The 16127-nt window shown below is 44.3% G+C and overlaps 1 protein-coding gene across 1 annotated transcript in view; it reads left to right on the forward strand.

Annotated features, from left to right (window-relative positions):
• COL22A1 (collagen type XXII alpha 1 chain) overlaps positions 1 to 16127 on the forward strand; it is a 1057215-nt gene that overhangs the window by 1037822 nt on the left and 3266 nt on the right. The window contains exons 58-60 of the mRNA XM_078686128.1: positions 6006 to 6072; positions 9033 to 9215; positions 9962 to 10039. Of these exons, the coding sequence (XP_078542254.1) occupies positions 6006 to 6072; positions 9033 to 9215; positions 9962 to 10039 (328 nt within the window). The remainder of the gene's footprint in view (positions 1 to 6005; positions 6073 to 9032; positions 9216 to 9961; positions 10040 to 16127) is intronic.

The following is a 16127-nucleotide window of genomic DNA, read 5'->3' on the forward strand; positions in this document are numbered from 1 at the left end:
CCTGTACGCCAGCAGAAGGGAAGTTTTGGCAACTGCCCATTACACTTGTTATGCCAAATTCTGGCCGTTTTCCGCCAACCACCACATGGCAGAGTTTTTTCCACACACCATTAAGTTGGGAAGCACAAGTGAGATTCGGCATCCCCAGGAGAGATTTTCAGTCGCTAGCAGGGTACCTGGTGAGATTTCTCCAACGCTGGTTTTTGCAACCATTCGCAGTCAGAAAGCTGCCACTTGAGTAGAAAATGTACTTGAGCGCCAGCAAAATAGACTCAAGAAACTGCACCCTCTGGCACACCATGTGGCATTGTTCATGCTGTTTTTTCAGTGTGGAACGAGCTTCTGGCGCTAAATCACAGCATGAGCAGCGTGACATGCCTATTTCTGCCCATTCGTGGAATTCTGCAGAATCTTGCAGAGTTCTTTGTAACTCCACGGAATTCTGCAGAGTGGAACGCCATAGGTTTTGGCCCAGGCCTAGCGAAAAACTCCTAAATTCGTTTTTTATATTGTGAGACCTGCTTATCACATGGGATAACATTGGGTTGCCTTATTACACCTAATAAGTGTTAACTTAAGATTGGGACAGATAAGCATTTCATGTTTGGTATTTGTGAAATTGTCATTAAAGATCCTCTTTGACAACCTTCCTCTATAAATACTATCCTATCCTATTGGGGAAGTCATATTTTAAATTAGAATTTTGTAAATGCCACTTGTAGAAAGTTGGCATTTTTCTGCTCTTTGCCATTTGATGCCTCCAGCCTTCCCTGGATCACATGACTGGTTGTAGTTGTTAGTTGGACTTAGTTGATTCCTCCAAGACAGTCACACAGTAGAAAGATTGGGTGTTCCTGAAAGGGACATCTGCTGGAGGAGGGCCGGAACTGGGCACAGCCGCACTTGCAACGGAATAGGCTGTGCTCTGCCTTCACACAAAAGGCCTGTCTCCACTGCATTATCCCTGCAGCCATGGCAGGAGATACAGCATATTCTGATCACTTGAAAGAGAAACCTCTAGAAACCTTTATTCAGAGAAGGCACCAGGTATAAAACTAGGGTCCTCAGACCCATTCTTGCGTTCACCTTTTGGACCTGCAGAAGGACTCTAAGAGGACTGCCTGCTGCTGTGACATGCGCTGTACTCCACAAGAATACTTTGCTGAACCTGGAAAGACTTCTTTGCTGCCCAGAGCCTGCCTTGAACCCTTAGAGGCCTGTCCTCCTGCTTGAGCCCTGCTTTATCACTTGAACTCAGGACTACCAGAGTGACTCACAGGGCTAGTTTGCTGGCCTGTTCAGAGCCACAGGGACATAACAGGATACCACCAGCTTGAATCTGCACCAGGACCCATCCTGAGTGTGCCCTGTATCCCCAAGTGGAGCCCCTCCAGTCCTGGACCCTTGGCTTTGGTGTTCTAGGTGCACAGATAGCTAAAACCAAAAACTTGGTACGTAGAAAGTTTTTGGCTAAAACTGCTCTGAGAACCGAGAAAAGATCGAGACCAACCTGATCATCTATCTGCCCAATGTGCATCACTGGTTGGCTTGACTTCCTGGCAACTCACGCTACGTTCTTCTCTGCAGCAGCAAATCCAGTTCAGCGGTCTTTCGGCGAAGGGAAATTTTTTGACTTCCAAATTAGAAACTAGGTCTGAACGTAGAAATCTTCACTATCACTTTGTGCAACAGCTCCCCAAAATGAAGCATCCTTATCAGAGACCGCCTGAAGTCTTTCTCCACTAATCTTTACCTTCTCAGAACATTTTTCTTGAAAATTCTTCCAAGGCCAACCCGTGCTCCATCATTGTCGGCCATATTTTTCTACACTGTCTTACACAACTAGATTGTCACAGTTGGCGCTTTGATCCTTTAGGCCATAAATTGTACTAAAAACTTTGAAAGTAGAAATGAAGACTGCATCAAAAAATCATGCCTTGGCTTAGGTGTAAATTCCTTATCTGATAGAGACGTCTAGCTGCAGATTCCTTTCCTGAGAATTATCCCCAGGCGCCAGACTATATCTGGGAATATTTCTACAGCAGTACTTCTGCACATCGGTAGAGGGCGCCAGACAACACTGAATGATGTCTTTCTTCGGTTGTGAGGTTGTCAGAGTCCATTTAAGCCTTCCCCGGATTCATTGATATCAGTTTCTTCCTTTCTGCGCTTCCATGTGGATCTGGATTGCGGTACCTCTGGGCATTTTTGGCCTACCTCGATGTTGTCGACGAAACAGTGTACTTTTTTCTGGATATCTTCGGGGACCTGGGGACTACAATGTCGAGCCCTCATCCTACTTGCATGTTGTGTCTAGGAACGCACCCTAACTCCAAACAGTTCCGCTCATGTCTTCAGCTATAGTCGTTGGTGCCCCTCTTTGGGCATGGTCATCTTCTTCCTCCCAGGACCACTCGAGGGCCAGCTCCTGATGACCTTCGTCCTCACGGTTGCCTGGTAAGTCATGACATAGGTGGTCTGCACTGCTGCCTTCCCCGGCTTTTCTGCGGACACGCAGTATCCCTGGCTCACCTCCTGTTCCTCTGATGTCAGAGTAGGTGTCTGTCCCATGCCTACTGGTTTTTCTGGCATCAAGATGACTGTGGCTCAGTTGAGGGACTACAATCGCTCCCTTCTTGCCATATTTGCCTCTCACTCTCCCTCTGGCATGCTTCTTGGCCACCGAGGAGGTCAGTGAGGCCTCAACTGACCCTAACTCTGCGGAACCACCTCCCAGGGTGTCAGTGGGGCCTTCTGAATCTATGCTTGACTCCTTTTCGGCTCCGATGCACAGCCCTTTGGGGTTCCCACACGTGATGCTTATATTGGATCTGTTGGCACTGACTCTAGCGTCGACGACACTGATTGCCTCTACTTTGATTCTTCTCCCTGATACTGAGGTGTCGTCTTGTAGGCATCTGTAACAATGACGGCTACATTCTTCTGCTTTCGGAAGAGCCCCCTGCTTTTTTGTCCATGGCACACATGTATTTTGGTGATGTGCAGGCTCACATAGATGAGCCTCCTCTGGAGTTTCATTGGGTTTTGGACCTTGGTGATGCTATTGGCCTTGACTCTTCTCTGTTCTTGGGACTGTTTTCTCCTCCTCGCTTCGGAGGGTTGATTGGCTTTTGTTCAGCTTTTGCATAGAGCTGAGAACTGAGCCTGTGCTTCCCTTCAGTGAAGCAGTCTTTGATATTCTGTTGGGCACATGGGCTAAGCCCTTTTGAAGGACCTCTGCGGATCAGCCTATAGCTCATATGTGTCATTCTGCCACTGGAGACTCGCTCTGCCTTTTCCATCAGCCTTCTCCACGAAGCTTTGTGGTTCTACATCCTCTCCCAACATCGGTTCCGTGCCTGACGTACTTCTGGACAGGGAGTCTCAAGGTGTGGATGCTTAGGGCCAATATATCTATTCTGCTACAAGTTCATCTTTGAGGTTCCTTTATACGACTTGTGTTTTGGGCCGTTTATCCCATGCATTATGGGATTCGCTCTCAAATCTTCTACACTCCATCAGCGATGACTCTCGGGACACCCTTGCTCAGTTGATCCAGGATGGCCGTCAGGTGGCTGCATTGCTGATTTGTGGTGCAATGGATTCCACAGATTCACCTGTGCCTTGTTTCCTGTCTGACAGGGTACTTTGTCTGTATGCCTTACAGGTACTCCACCATCTGTTTCTGACACCAGCGTACCCCTCATGGGGGATTCCATATGCAGTATTTTTGTGTACCGGTGCAAGTTGGTGGATGGTGCACTGGAGTTCTGCCTCTCGTTGTTGAGTGTTTCTCCACACCGGGCAGGGATTTCATTCCTTCCACTCTGTAGAGTGCCCTTCTTCCCTAGCTGATGTGAGGGAAGGGGCATGATTTTTGACCTTGAGTGCATTGTCCGGTAAATTATTTAGTGGTGTTTCTTCTTTGTCTCTTCCGCAGTTTATTTTATATATTTTTTAGAGTTTTATGTAGCGTGAACTAGACCCAAGACATCGGCTCTCAGAGCGCTTTATATGAGCACTAGTTTTCGTTACAGAAGGACATATTCGTTTTTTTGTTAGGCAAGGCGAGATTAAGTGATTTGCCCAGAATCACAGAATGTGGAGGGTCTTTGCCAAGACTCGAGCCTGGTTCCCCAGCCCAGAGGTCAACCGCTCTAGCCATAAGGCTACATCCTCTCCCCGCCGTTAGAACTTCTTGTGTTAGTTCTCACTATGCATTGGTAGGACAGGCTCCTGCCATTCTCTTGTCTCTCTCCAATTCCTTGCAGTCATCCCATGTCCGTTTCTTGGCCTGGGTGGCCTACTCAGCTGCCCTTCCTCTTATGTGCCTCGACATTGCCTATTTTCCCTTCCTTCTGCCTTGAGCGAAGCTACAATTGTTTTTTCCCTGTGATTGGGACGTTGTCTTAACTCTTCCGCCCCAGCGTTTTGTTACTGGACTGGCTGTTCTTGGATGTGCCTTCTCCCCTCTATTTGGGGTATATAGCTGTTTTTTCCATCCTCTGTTCTTTTCGGACATGGGTTCCTTGCCCATGCTCTCAGGGTTTGCACGTACGGAGGCTTGTGATCCCTTTGCATTCTTTTCCGGGGTGTTTCCTGTGCTTCTTGCATGTGCAGCCACTTGGGGATTCAGCTCCCTTGTAATGGTCTACCTACCGAGTTTGATTTTGGGTGACTTCATGATCCTCACTTGCTTTGTTCCCTGGCTTGTTGACCGGGCACGGGTTGTCCTGTGCACCCGAGGTTTATCCTTCTTCTGGCTTTCATGCTTGTTGGGCTATGAGTGGTGCCTCTTCTTCTGTTTCTTCAGTTCTTTACACTGGCCTTTGGCTGGTACTTCAATTATCGCATTGTTCTTGCAATGCAATTTCGCTTATAGTAAGGCCTACTTCTCTGACTAGGCCTCCCCTGTGTTGGCTCTGTTCCATTTAACCCTTTGTTCCAGTCCCCCATTGTAGTCTTTCTTCTCTCTTCTGGCTGTGCTGACTTTGCCTAGACTCTTCCCAGACTTCTCCTCAGTTGTCTTTCAACTGCCTAATAGTGTTGCTTAGTCAGTAGTGCTGTTTCTTTCTGCTCATATGATTTCATGGGATTCTGCATTTCATTGTCCTAGAGGGCTACACTCTTCCTCGATGTGTTTCCTCTACTTCATGTGCTCTGTGGCCATGATTGTGATTTTCCTAGCAATGGGCCAGTTGACATTCCGGGAGGCAGTGTAGTGCTAAGGTTCTATGGAGTGTTCTCCCACTTGTCTTATTCTTTTGTCATGGTGTCCTTTCCCATGTTGTGGCACGGCTGCGGATTCGGTTCTGTACGGAATTCTCCCCGAGTTCTTTGGTGGGATGGTGTCTTCTTTTTCTTATGGTGTCGAATGGCCTAGTTGGGGATTCTTCTGCAATCGGTTTGCAGACCCTCCTCTGGGGACGATATTGCTTAGGTATCTATTCTAAGGTAAAGAATCTGCTGCTAGACATCTCTATCATATGAATAAGTTACTTACATTTGGTAAAACCTTAGCTGGTAGAGACTTGATCTAGCTTTGTTTTCACAAAAAAGGTAGACAGAGGGGAGAACAATAAGGACAAACTAGACTTCTAGTCATTCTTCATATAAGCTTTTTCAAAAATAGGGCTTTCTTATGCACAATGTTTCCAAAACAGTTTCTATACGTGGCTCTGAGTTGAAGCATGGAAAGTAATCGCAGAAGAAACTGACGTCAGGTGAGAGTTATATGGATTCTGATGCCATCACATCCATAGACACCCGGCTCCGGGTCCAGTCTGGCGCATGGGGATAAGTCTACGGTAAGGACTCTGTGGCTAGATCTAGTCTCCACCAGATAAAACGTTACCGAAGGTAAGTAACTAACTCATCCGCCTTGTTTTATTCAGAATCATGGCATGTTGCGAATCCACATTTGGGCTTAGAACCAGTGGTGTCTAAGTGAGTACCTCTTTTAATATTTAAACCATGACTTGACTTTAATCATTTTCATTTTTAAGGGTGACCCTCCATCACTGGATACCCTGAGAAGACTCATCTCGGAGGAGTTAGGGAAACAGCTGGATAGTAAGTTAAAAATCCCATGGCCTCTTGTTTTCGATTTATTGTACAATACAGAGCTGGACAATTCAAACTAGTCAGGACCTTATACATAGTTTATTTCTCTAGAATAAGTGCTCCCCATTAGCAATCAATGTAGACATAAAAATACAGCTCAAGGTCAGAACACTTTACTTTTCCTCGTGTTCCTAGTACTTAAGTGGCAAGTATTAGTTTATTGTTCAAACAGCGTCAGTAGTAATTCATAGGACATTTGTAGGACTGTGTTGTACACCATCTACCATTTGATATTTGCACATCACATTTTTAATTATATACAAAATTATAAAAATGATCTTGGGTTTTGAACTCCTTGGAGAGTAAGCAATTTTTGGAGCCTACCTACTTATGATTGTTTGGATAACTTTTCCATTTTATATGAACGGAAAATAAGTTTTTGTTCTTTTTGAGTTAAGGTAGAGCATGTAGAAAAACAAATTGGTCCACCTGCTGTTGAAATGAAGATGGACCAGACGGGTCATAGAGAAAAGAATGAGATTGAGTGACAGTGAGGGCAAGCTTTTGCCATCTCTTGGCCTTACCTCTTTCATCAAATGGCTTAGTAAATCCACTTATCACAATGAGAACTGTTGGTTCTTTCTTGATCTTGGATTAGAGACTTTTTGTGTCTCATGGCACGTGGCTAGTCATGTTCTTTGCAAAAGGAGCAATGCACATGAATTTGTCCTGTTCGCCAGAAACCAAAATGAAGACTTGCTGGATAGCTGAATCAGGATACACTCTTAAAGTTTTAAAAGTGGGTTGAATATAATCCAGCAATGATGAACCTTAAAAAATGTTCAATACCAACTTTCTGCTTGTGTTACCTCAATATTTCCCAAATTTTTCTGATTCTTTTATCTGTCTGCCAATATGATCTGACCTCTATTAATGCTGAGGTGAACAATTATGTTTCTTTCTTGGAGGACACATTCTAGGATATTACTGAGGTTACATTGAAATAAAATGGTTATAAACCACAATAACAACACTCTGCTATAGGAACCTCCCCCAGGGCTCATCTCCCACACTGGCAGCATTGTTTATATCCATGCATACATCTGTTGTGATAACATAGACCATATGTTGTGGTGTGTCCTGGCCTTTTGTAACTTTTCCTACTGACTCCTAGTGAAATGTAGATACATGCATCTGTTTTTCACCTATTAAACAAATTCCTTGTAAGTCGTTCAATGTGGAAATTGTAAGGAGCTGAGGAAACAATGCTTATTGCATTGTTCTGCCACATATGTTTATGGCATCAGTTGAAGTGATCGTATCGTATCGTATCGTGGTATATTTGTAGAGCGCAGACCTGTCACCCCAAGGGCATCCTGGCGCTTCGAACGATGAACCAACAATTTCAGCGACTTAGCCTGTCCTGAGAAAAAGGTAGGTTTTTAACGCCTTCCTAAAGGCTAAGAGATCCTCAAGACTCCTTAGAGATATCGGCAGGGAGTTCCAGAGTTTGGCCGCCGCTACTCTGAAAGATCGGCCGCCCATCCTCACTCTCTGGAAACGCGGTACTACGAGTAACCTGGATGAGGAGGAGCGTAAGGCTCGAGGTGGAAGATACCAGGCGAACATTTTCCGCAAAGAGACCGGGCCCAGGCCATAGATAGCCCTAAACACAATGCAAGCTGCTTTGTAGCAAACGCGTAGATGGACCGGCAGCCAGTGGAGTTCCTGTAGCGCTGCCATGGATGAGCTGTAGTAGGGGCGGGAGAGGGCGAGTTTGGCAGCCATGTTTTGCACCCTTTGTAGCTTGCCCAGTAGTGTTATCGGGGCCTCCAGAAGTAGTGCGTTACAATAGTCGAGTCGACTTAAGATGGTACTTCGCACTACTTCGGGTCTGGCTTGCTCAGGGAGGAGGGGCAGAACTTTGCGCAGCATGCGGATCAGCATCATGCACGTTGAGGTGGTCTTATTTACGTGCAGATCTAGCTGCAAGTTGGGCCCGAAACTGACACCCAAGTTGCGCGCCGATTGTAAAGCTGACACCGACTCTGAGAAAGACAAAGGCCAGAAGTCATATGGGAGATCCCGGGGAACTCGGTCGTTGGAACAGTACAGGACCTCTGTCTTAGTCCCATTAAGCTGCAGCGACTTCAATCGGAGCCATTCCACTGCAGCCTGCATGCATCGGTGGAAGGTTTCCAATGGGACTGCGTCCTGTCCCTCCAGTGAAACGACCAGCTGGGTGTCGTCCGCATAATTAAATGCGGAGATTTCAAATGATTTAATAAGCTGGACCAGAGGGCGGAGGTAAATATTAAAGAGTATAGGGCTGATGGCTGAGCCCTGGGGTACTCCTTGTCCTACTCTCCGCTCCTCTGAGCTGAAGGGAGGGAGCGATACCCGTTGCTGACGGTTGTCCAGATAAGAGATCAGTGATGCACAGAGCAGCATCTCCAGAGCCCATTGAAGACCTAGAAGTAAACCTTCACTGGGATCCTGGTTTAATTAAAGCTATTATAAGTTTGCAAAGTTGATTTGTACATTTCTATGGCATATTCTTATATTTACAGAACCTGGTTTATTCTTACGTCTTGTATGTGATAGAGAAATGTATGCATGTGTCTTGCTTGCTAAAGTCTACAAGAGGGATCAATAATGTATTGCACTATTTACTTTAAATGGTAAATTTATTCCAACAGTTCTATGGCTATGGTGTTCATCACTTCATCATTGATCTATTTATGAGCTTCTGTATCAACCTTCCTTAAGTATATGTATCTCACTGATATCCATATGTCCCCATCTTACTTCAAAGGTAAGGTCCTAGTCAGCCACAATAGCTCCTACAACAGATGCAAAATCTTATAATTATTTTATAATTATTTCTTGAAATTGACTTTGATGACGTATAGAAGTTAGACTTCCATCTGGGCTTTCAATGATAATCCAACTGTGCATTCTTTTTGCAGACAAACTAGCCTACCTCATGGCGCAGATGCAGCCAGCACATGTTAAAGCAGCTCATGGTAGGCCAGGTCCTCCTGGTGCTCCTGGCAAAGATGGCAATGGTGGCAGACCTGGTGCTCCAGGAGAGCCTGGCATTCCTGGACAGATGGGACCAGAAGGACCAGCAGGCCCAATGGGTCCCAAGGGTAAGTTAGTCCTTCGGTGCTTGTGACCATTACAGGACAGTCCAACAGTTGACACAGGTTACACAGGAAATTAAATGCATTTTCTTGTTTGTGACTTCCAAGACCCACAAATGCACTAGGAGGCTCAGATAGAGTAGGTCTTCCTATGTTTGTTCTCAGTATGCTTTCTGGTAACTGAAAATAGAGAGGTTAGTTTGCAGTGGCAAACAGTTTTGCTTTTTTTCTGGAGATAAAGCTAAATCTAAGTTGCAATGTCATTGATTTATGGTTCTGGTGCCCTTTTGGACATGGTGTAATGATTAGCTTTGCCACCCCTAAACGAGAAGAGCTGTCTTCCATCTGAAATATGCCTGGAGTGCTCAAGTGTTCTCTGAGGATAGGGAAGAACTACTGGGATGATGTATGATCACCTCGGCTATTGAGAGGAGGACTGAAGACCCCAATAGGCATTAGATACCAGTACCATGATCATTGATGGACCACCAGTGACTTCTCTGATAATGCGATTCCTATACACTTATCTTACTTTATCTTGGTATCATTCAATACCAATTTATATGTGCTGTTGAGTAAGATGTGCTTTGTCCCTTAGAATTACATCACCTAGTTTGTGGGCAGACATGGAAAATACTCACAGGCAAAAGGGGAATCTTTAACAGAATGAGAAGCAGTGCATGTAACATCATGAACATTCTGGCATGAGAGCAAAATAAAAAGTAAATTTAATATCTCCTTTTCCTCCCCAGGCGACAGAGGTGCAAAGGGAGAGAGGGGAGAACCAGGTGTTGGTCAGCGAGGAGACATGGGGCTTCCAGGGTCTCCAGGTACATTGTTTGAGTGCACAATGTCTCTCTTGCTCTCTCTATGTCATTTATTGTTGTGGACTCCTAACTGTAATGTATTTTCACCTGCTTTATTTCCCATGATGAGCACACATATATCTTCAAAGTATTACGTTAAAATATCAATTAGCAAGAGAACTCATTATATTGGCTTTGAAACCATCGTATATTTAAAATAATGATATTTGCTGACCTTCATCCTATTAAACCGACACAATCGTATACTTATTTGTATTACACCTATGGTTTTGCGGAGCAGCAGATATCTTTGGAACCTTCTTGAAGTTCCATGGAAATTGCAGAGGCTGCAAAGATTTAGCTTTGCCAATTTTAATAAAAGAAGGGTACTTCAGAGATTCCATCATGGTTAATGAAGGACCAGAGAACTGTCTAAGGCAAGACATGCCATCAGATCTTTGACAGAAACCATTCAACTTGCATGTCTACATCATGCTGCTGGGAAACTCAACTTAGCTTAAATTGTAATTTATATAGAAGATTTTCTGAATTCTGTTTGAACAGTCTGCTATCTTGGAACACAGTGTTCACACAGTGAAATATAAAATACATATTGGACACCCTAATCAGTGGGTAGGGACATCTGGCAGCCTCTGGTCAATTCTTGTTATAGAGAACTGCACGTCAACATTCCAATACCATCAGTATCAAAGCAAATGACTGAGAGAAATAAAACAGTTTGTATATCAACAGCAAATAAAAGACAAATGAACAGTCACTAAAGGTGTGTTAGGTTCAAGACCTAAGATGTTAAAATATGATCATGTTGGGGAAGTGAATGTGAAAACATTAGACTTTTTCCTTCTGTATTGACAGAATTCCAGCACTATGGGCTTTAGTAAAGTTTCCTTCCTACTTTTCTATTGGGTCATTTCAACCGTTATGAAGGCTAGACTCCAAAATATGATCTAGTTAGCTGAATGCATACAGAAACATTGTCACTGGATCCATGTCCGTATTTATAGTACTTGGAGAATAGGGGGTCTGTGCTGAAGATAAACTCACCATGCACGTGGAATGCATGAGTTATCTATAGATTACTTACTTTAGGGTTTTATACCACTTCTTTGGCTGGCACTAGCCAGACAGACAACATAGAAACTAATAGTTTTGGCAATAGCAATGAAGGATTATTCGAGTTTCTATAGCCCTATACATGACATGTAGGTATTCAAGTACACCAAGTGCATGTTGGATAGCCCCATACCTAATGCATTTTAAGTTGCATATGGTAAAAGTAATGGTCAGTTTAAAGAGGTTGAGTTCTCTTGATAAGAAGTTTGAAGGGTGAAAGCAACCCATAACAGGCATTTCCTTGTATGGTAAAATATGCACTGATTTAATAAATAGGGATGTATTTCTTAAATGTTAGTGTTAGACAATCCTGACATTGGTGTCCTGAGTCCTTCTGTGATGTGCACTTGTTTAGTCACTAACGGCAAGTGCAGTGATTCCTCAGTCTCTCAGCCATACTAAAAGGATACCAACTTCAAGAAGCAGATGAAAAACGCAGTGGGCATAATTATTGTGATGTAGCTGATGCTTCATCAGTCCTAACTCCTATACTAAGGTATATCCTCTCATTCTGCTTACATTTCCATATTTTCCAAATTTGGGAGCACTTGGAAATCAGCTATATGCTACTTCTTTTAGCTGTTTGTAACAACTGGCTATTTACATATTAGCCTGGTTGATGAGTCAATTTACAATGTTAGCAGGTGCAGGAAAAGGGTGCAGCTTCTGACAGCAGGCACCCTGGAAGGATATGGTTAATATCCTGTATGGGTGCTGAGTTTCTGTATCCAATGGTAGCCATGTAAAGCTACAATACTGGTTCACGGATGCTGGATCATGCGAGTTCCCAGATGTGTGGGATGCTCAGTGAGGTTATTGAATGCATACTTTTACAATAAATAAGGATAACCTAGATTAGGTTGCCCACATATATAGAGGGTACTTCCATAAGGCCTTAAAGAAACGCAAATAGACCTTTGGAGACAGCAAGGTGTGAAACATGTAGACCTGTCATTAGGATCAAAGTTCAACTATTATTCGATTGGTCCCCTCTAGATTTTTGTATCTTTCTGTAGATCACCGATATTAAATAAATGAGAGCAACTTTGTTTATTTACAGGCAATATTATTTTATCCTCACTATACTCTCTACCCACTATCATCAATGACTCACTATCTCTAATAAAAGGCAGGAATACAATCTCAACCAAAGGGTCACCATGTCACATTTTTTATATAGGTGTGTGTCCAGGGAGGATATGTGAATGACTGTTATCAAACTCCCCTGTTTTTTTTATTTTTTATTACTGCTTCATATCAAGCTTCCACAACTGGGAGCAGACCGTCTAGCTTGCATGAATTTTCTCTCGTCCATACATGTTCTGTCTGTCCAGATTTTGACGTACAATATGACTGTGATTTTGTACAGCTACAAACAGGGAGGAGTGGGTCACAACTTCTTTGTCACCGGCCGTTGAGGCTATGGTTTTGGGCTCAACGACATTGGATTTGGTTAACCGCCAACCACCAAGCCGGATCGCTGTATATCAGGCCTGAAGGTCAGAGTAGCTTGCCAACCACTAGTCACATCTATGCCCAGAGGTGGTGCAGAGCATATTTTCCCTTTGGGTAACACTTCTTGTGGACCTTTTCTCCACTCTGGGAAATGCTGAATGTCCTCAGCTCTGTGCACCCCAGTATCTGTTGAGAGGAGCCTTGGGGGACACTTTTTGTTTGAAGTGGGATTTTCATCTTCATTTCATGTTTTTCCTCATAACCTTGATTCCTCAATGTCTGAGAAAGATTTACCAAGACCGGGTCCAAGCTATTCTCATCGCCCCAGATTCAGCAAGAAGGGTGTGGTATGCAGACTGTCTTCACATCTCCTTGTGCCTCAGTCGATGACTCAGGGGGGGCTCCTCTCCTAGAAGAGATGGAGTGTCCTGCATATCAGGCTTTAGAGCCTCTACCTTCATGTCTTTATATTCAGCCGGGTCATTTTCTCTCTTTTCAGATGCCACCTCTGGTGGTGGATGTTATCCTGTCTCCACGTCATCACTCCACGAATATAGCCTGTTGTGGAAAGTGGCACAGATTTGTGACCTGGAGAGCAGAAATTCATTGCAAGCCCACCTGTCAGCAATTCTTCAACATGCACTTATGCTTGTAAGGCAGGGTTGTGCTATAGGTACTCTTAAATGATAGCGGGCAACCTTATTTAACCTTACTCTTCCTTACAAATCAGCCTTTCCTTTTTAAATCTCCCATTAAGAGGTTCTTAAAAGGGTTGATACAATTTTATCAACAGACCCCCTTTATCATACTTCAATGGATCTAACTTAAGTGTTGACTTTTTTGATTGAGCCTCCATCCGTACCCCTTCACAGCTGCCAGTCAAGGTTACTGACAATAAAGACAGTGTTCTTGGTTGCCATAAAATCAGTTAGACAAGTCAGAGATTTGACTCTCTGAACTAGCGATGCCTTCCCGCCCAAGATGGTGACCCACTTTCTCATGGGGTAGTTCATTACCCCACTCATCCCCTTATTTTCATCCCTAGCCACATCTCACAAAAGAAGAGGAGTGGCTGCAATACATGGATCCCAGGAGGGTGGTTAAATATCCATGAACCACACCAGACCAATTAAGTCTGATGATCAGCTCTGAATGGATTATGCTGGGAGCAGCAAAGGCAAGGCAAAAGAGGACTTTGCTTCAATGGAGTATTATCTGCATAATGATGTGCCATACACTTGCTAAGAAGGAGTCTCTGAGCCCACTCCTCAAGGCCAAATCCTCTACAACTGTTCTGGTAGGAGTTGTCCTTGTTCCAAAGATTTGTAGAGTGGCATCCTCGCATACGTTCACCAGGCATTATTGCTGTATTCGGAATTAGGGGAAATCGTCATTTTGCATGGTATGTGCTACATAAACTCCTAATCTGACTTGCCTTCTAGACCCACTTCTTTTTAAAAAGAGTTTTAGAGTTTTTAATGTCAACAGATTAACAGACATAAACAACAACATATGCAGTTTTCCATCATATAGATACATTAAATTGCCATTGTGATGCGGTAGTGGATATGCAGAGTGTTTGGATGTGTTGGACTGTCCTTCATACGCCACTTGCAAGTGACTGTGGGTATTTGATCTAAAATGGTGTGCTTGGTTGTTAGGATCTCGTCTGAGTATTTCCGCCGCAGTTGTGGAAGTGTACTGGTATTGTTTTTAGTCTGTTAGATAGTGGGGATAACTTGGATGGTGGGGACAGGGGAGGATAGGAAAGGGGGGTGCAGGGCTGTACCTATGAGTGTACTAACGTAGACTGTGGTTTACCAGTGGTCGCAACCAAGTCACGGTTTGAGTGGGCAACACCTGGGCTGGGGGGTGGAGGTGTTGAGCTCCTCCCGGATGTGCGTACTTTGGTTGTGGGAGATTGGGGGTATTACTACGCCATAGTGGTGACTGGGATGTTGTGGATGTCTGGCGTGTGTCCTTGAAATCATGTAGGAGGGTTGCCCATGCCATTGATATTGGGTTATGCTTCTATCGGGAGACCCATAGGAGAACACCAATGCATTGTGATGTTGCATTTTGCTAGGAGTATAGCTAATACTGCGAATCGTGTTTTTATTTTTTCTTCTTTTTTTACATTTAAATATTCCCAGGCCGCACACTTCTTATGTGCTAAGGTTTGTCAGGCCTGTGATTGTCTGTACCGTGGGGCGTATTTCAGTCCAGTAGGACTGTAGATCGGGGCGTGCCCAAAGCATATGTATAAATGTAGCGTTGGGATGGTGGCAGCGGGGGCATTCGAAATTCTCCATAGGATAAAATCGCTGAAGCCGCTGTGGGGTGAGGTACGCTTGGTGAAATTTGTTAAATTGAATATTCTTGAAACGCTGGTTGCGCAAGATTTTTTTATGCTGCTCTAGGGCTGTGAGTCGTTCCTTGTTGTGAAGTGCCCAACCGAATTCCTCCGCCCATTTCTCTCTGAGTTGAGTTAGCATTGAGGCCATCAGCGTAATGATGGATTTATAAATCCATGTGATTAGGTGGTGTCCTGTACCCATGGCTAATTGGCCTACGTGACCAGTGATTCCACTTCTGTGAGTGCGTATTCTGACCAGACCTGCATGTCTCGAGCAGTGTAATGATCTCTCCCCCTGGGAAGTCCTGCCAGTGCAGCATTGGGGAGTATAATGGTTTTGCGCGGGAGAGACAGTGGAGTCTGAGCATGCAAGCGCTCGCTACTTTCACCAGGATGGGATGGGCCGAATTTGGTTTTGTGCCCTGTAGTAAAAGTCTATGTATCGTGGGGATCGTTAGGGTACCAGTTCACGTGTCTGTCTCTTCGATCTGACGCCCCACCGTCCAGTGTGATAGCCATCGTAACTGCGCTGCTAGGAAGTAGGCCTCGAAGGATGGGGCTCCCAGACCACCTTGGTCACGTGGGAGTTGTAGAGGCGCTAGGGCTACCCGGCGGTGTCCTTTCCCCATATCAGTGATATTAACAGGGAGTTCAAATCCCTAAAGAAGGATTGCTGGGGGAGTTCAGACCCACTACTTATCACATGAATTCTTAGAACCTATTTAAGTGGGGAGAAATGAGGTAGAAGAAAAAAAAGGGAAAAATAACTTACTTTCTGTAATGATGTTTCTGGTGGATGCTTTAGCAATGTACAGATTCCTCACTGATCCCACTCCTCCCAATCTGAAGGTTGGTCAGACACCTAAGGGTTGTGTGTGTAACAGGGAAGCAATTGGTGACAAGATAGCATTGCACCAGTTATATCTATGTCATTCTCATTTGTTAATCGCCTTAAAGACATGAAATAGATGGAAACTGTTGTCAAGACCCTAGGATGGGTGCTTTATGGCTCCAGTGACATTGTGATGGTGTTGTTTCCAGTGCAGAAATGGAGCTGGTACCTCCTACTGGCGTGGGAAAGCTATTGAAAGTTTCTGGAATATTCAAGAGGTGCCTAGAATTTTCAAGAATTGAGGAATCTGCAGATAGACATACTATTCACCAGAA

This window comes from Lissotriton helveticus, chromosome 4_1 (assembly GCF_964261635.1).
Source record: "Lissotriton helveticus chromosome 4_1, aLisHel1.1, whole genome shotgun sequence".
Classification (NCBI taxonomy): Eukaryota; Metazoa; Chordata; class Amphibia; order Caudata; family Salamandridae; genus Lissotriton; species Lissotriton helveticus.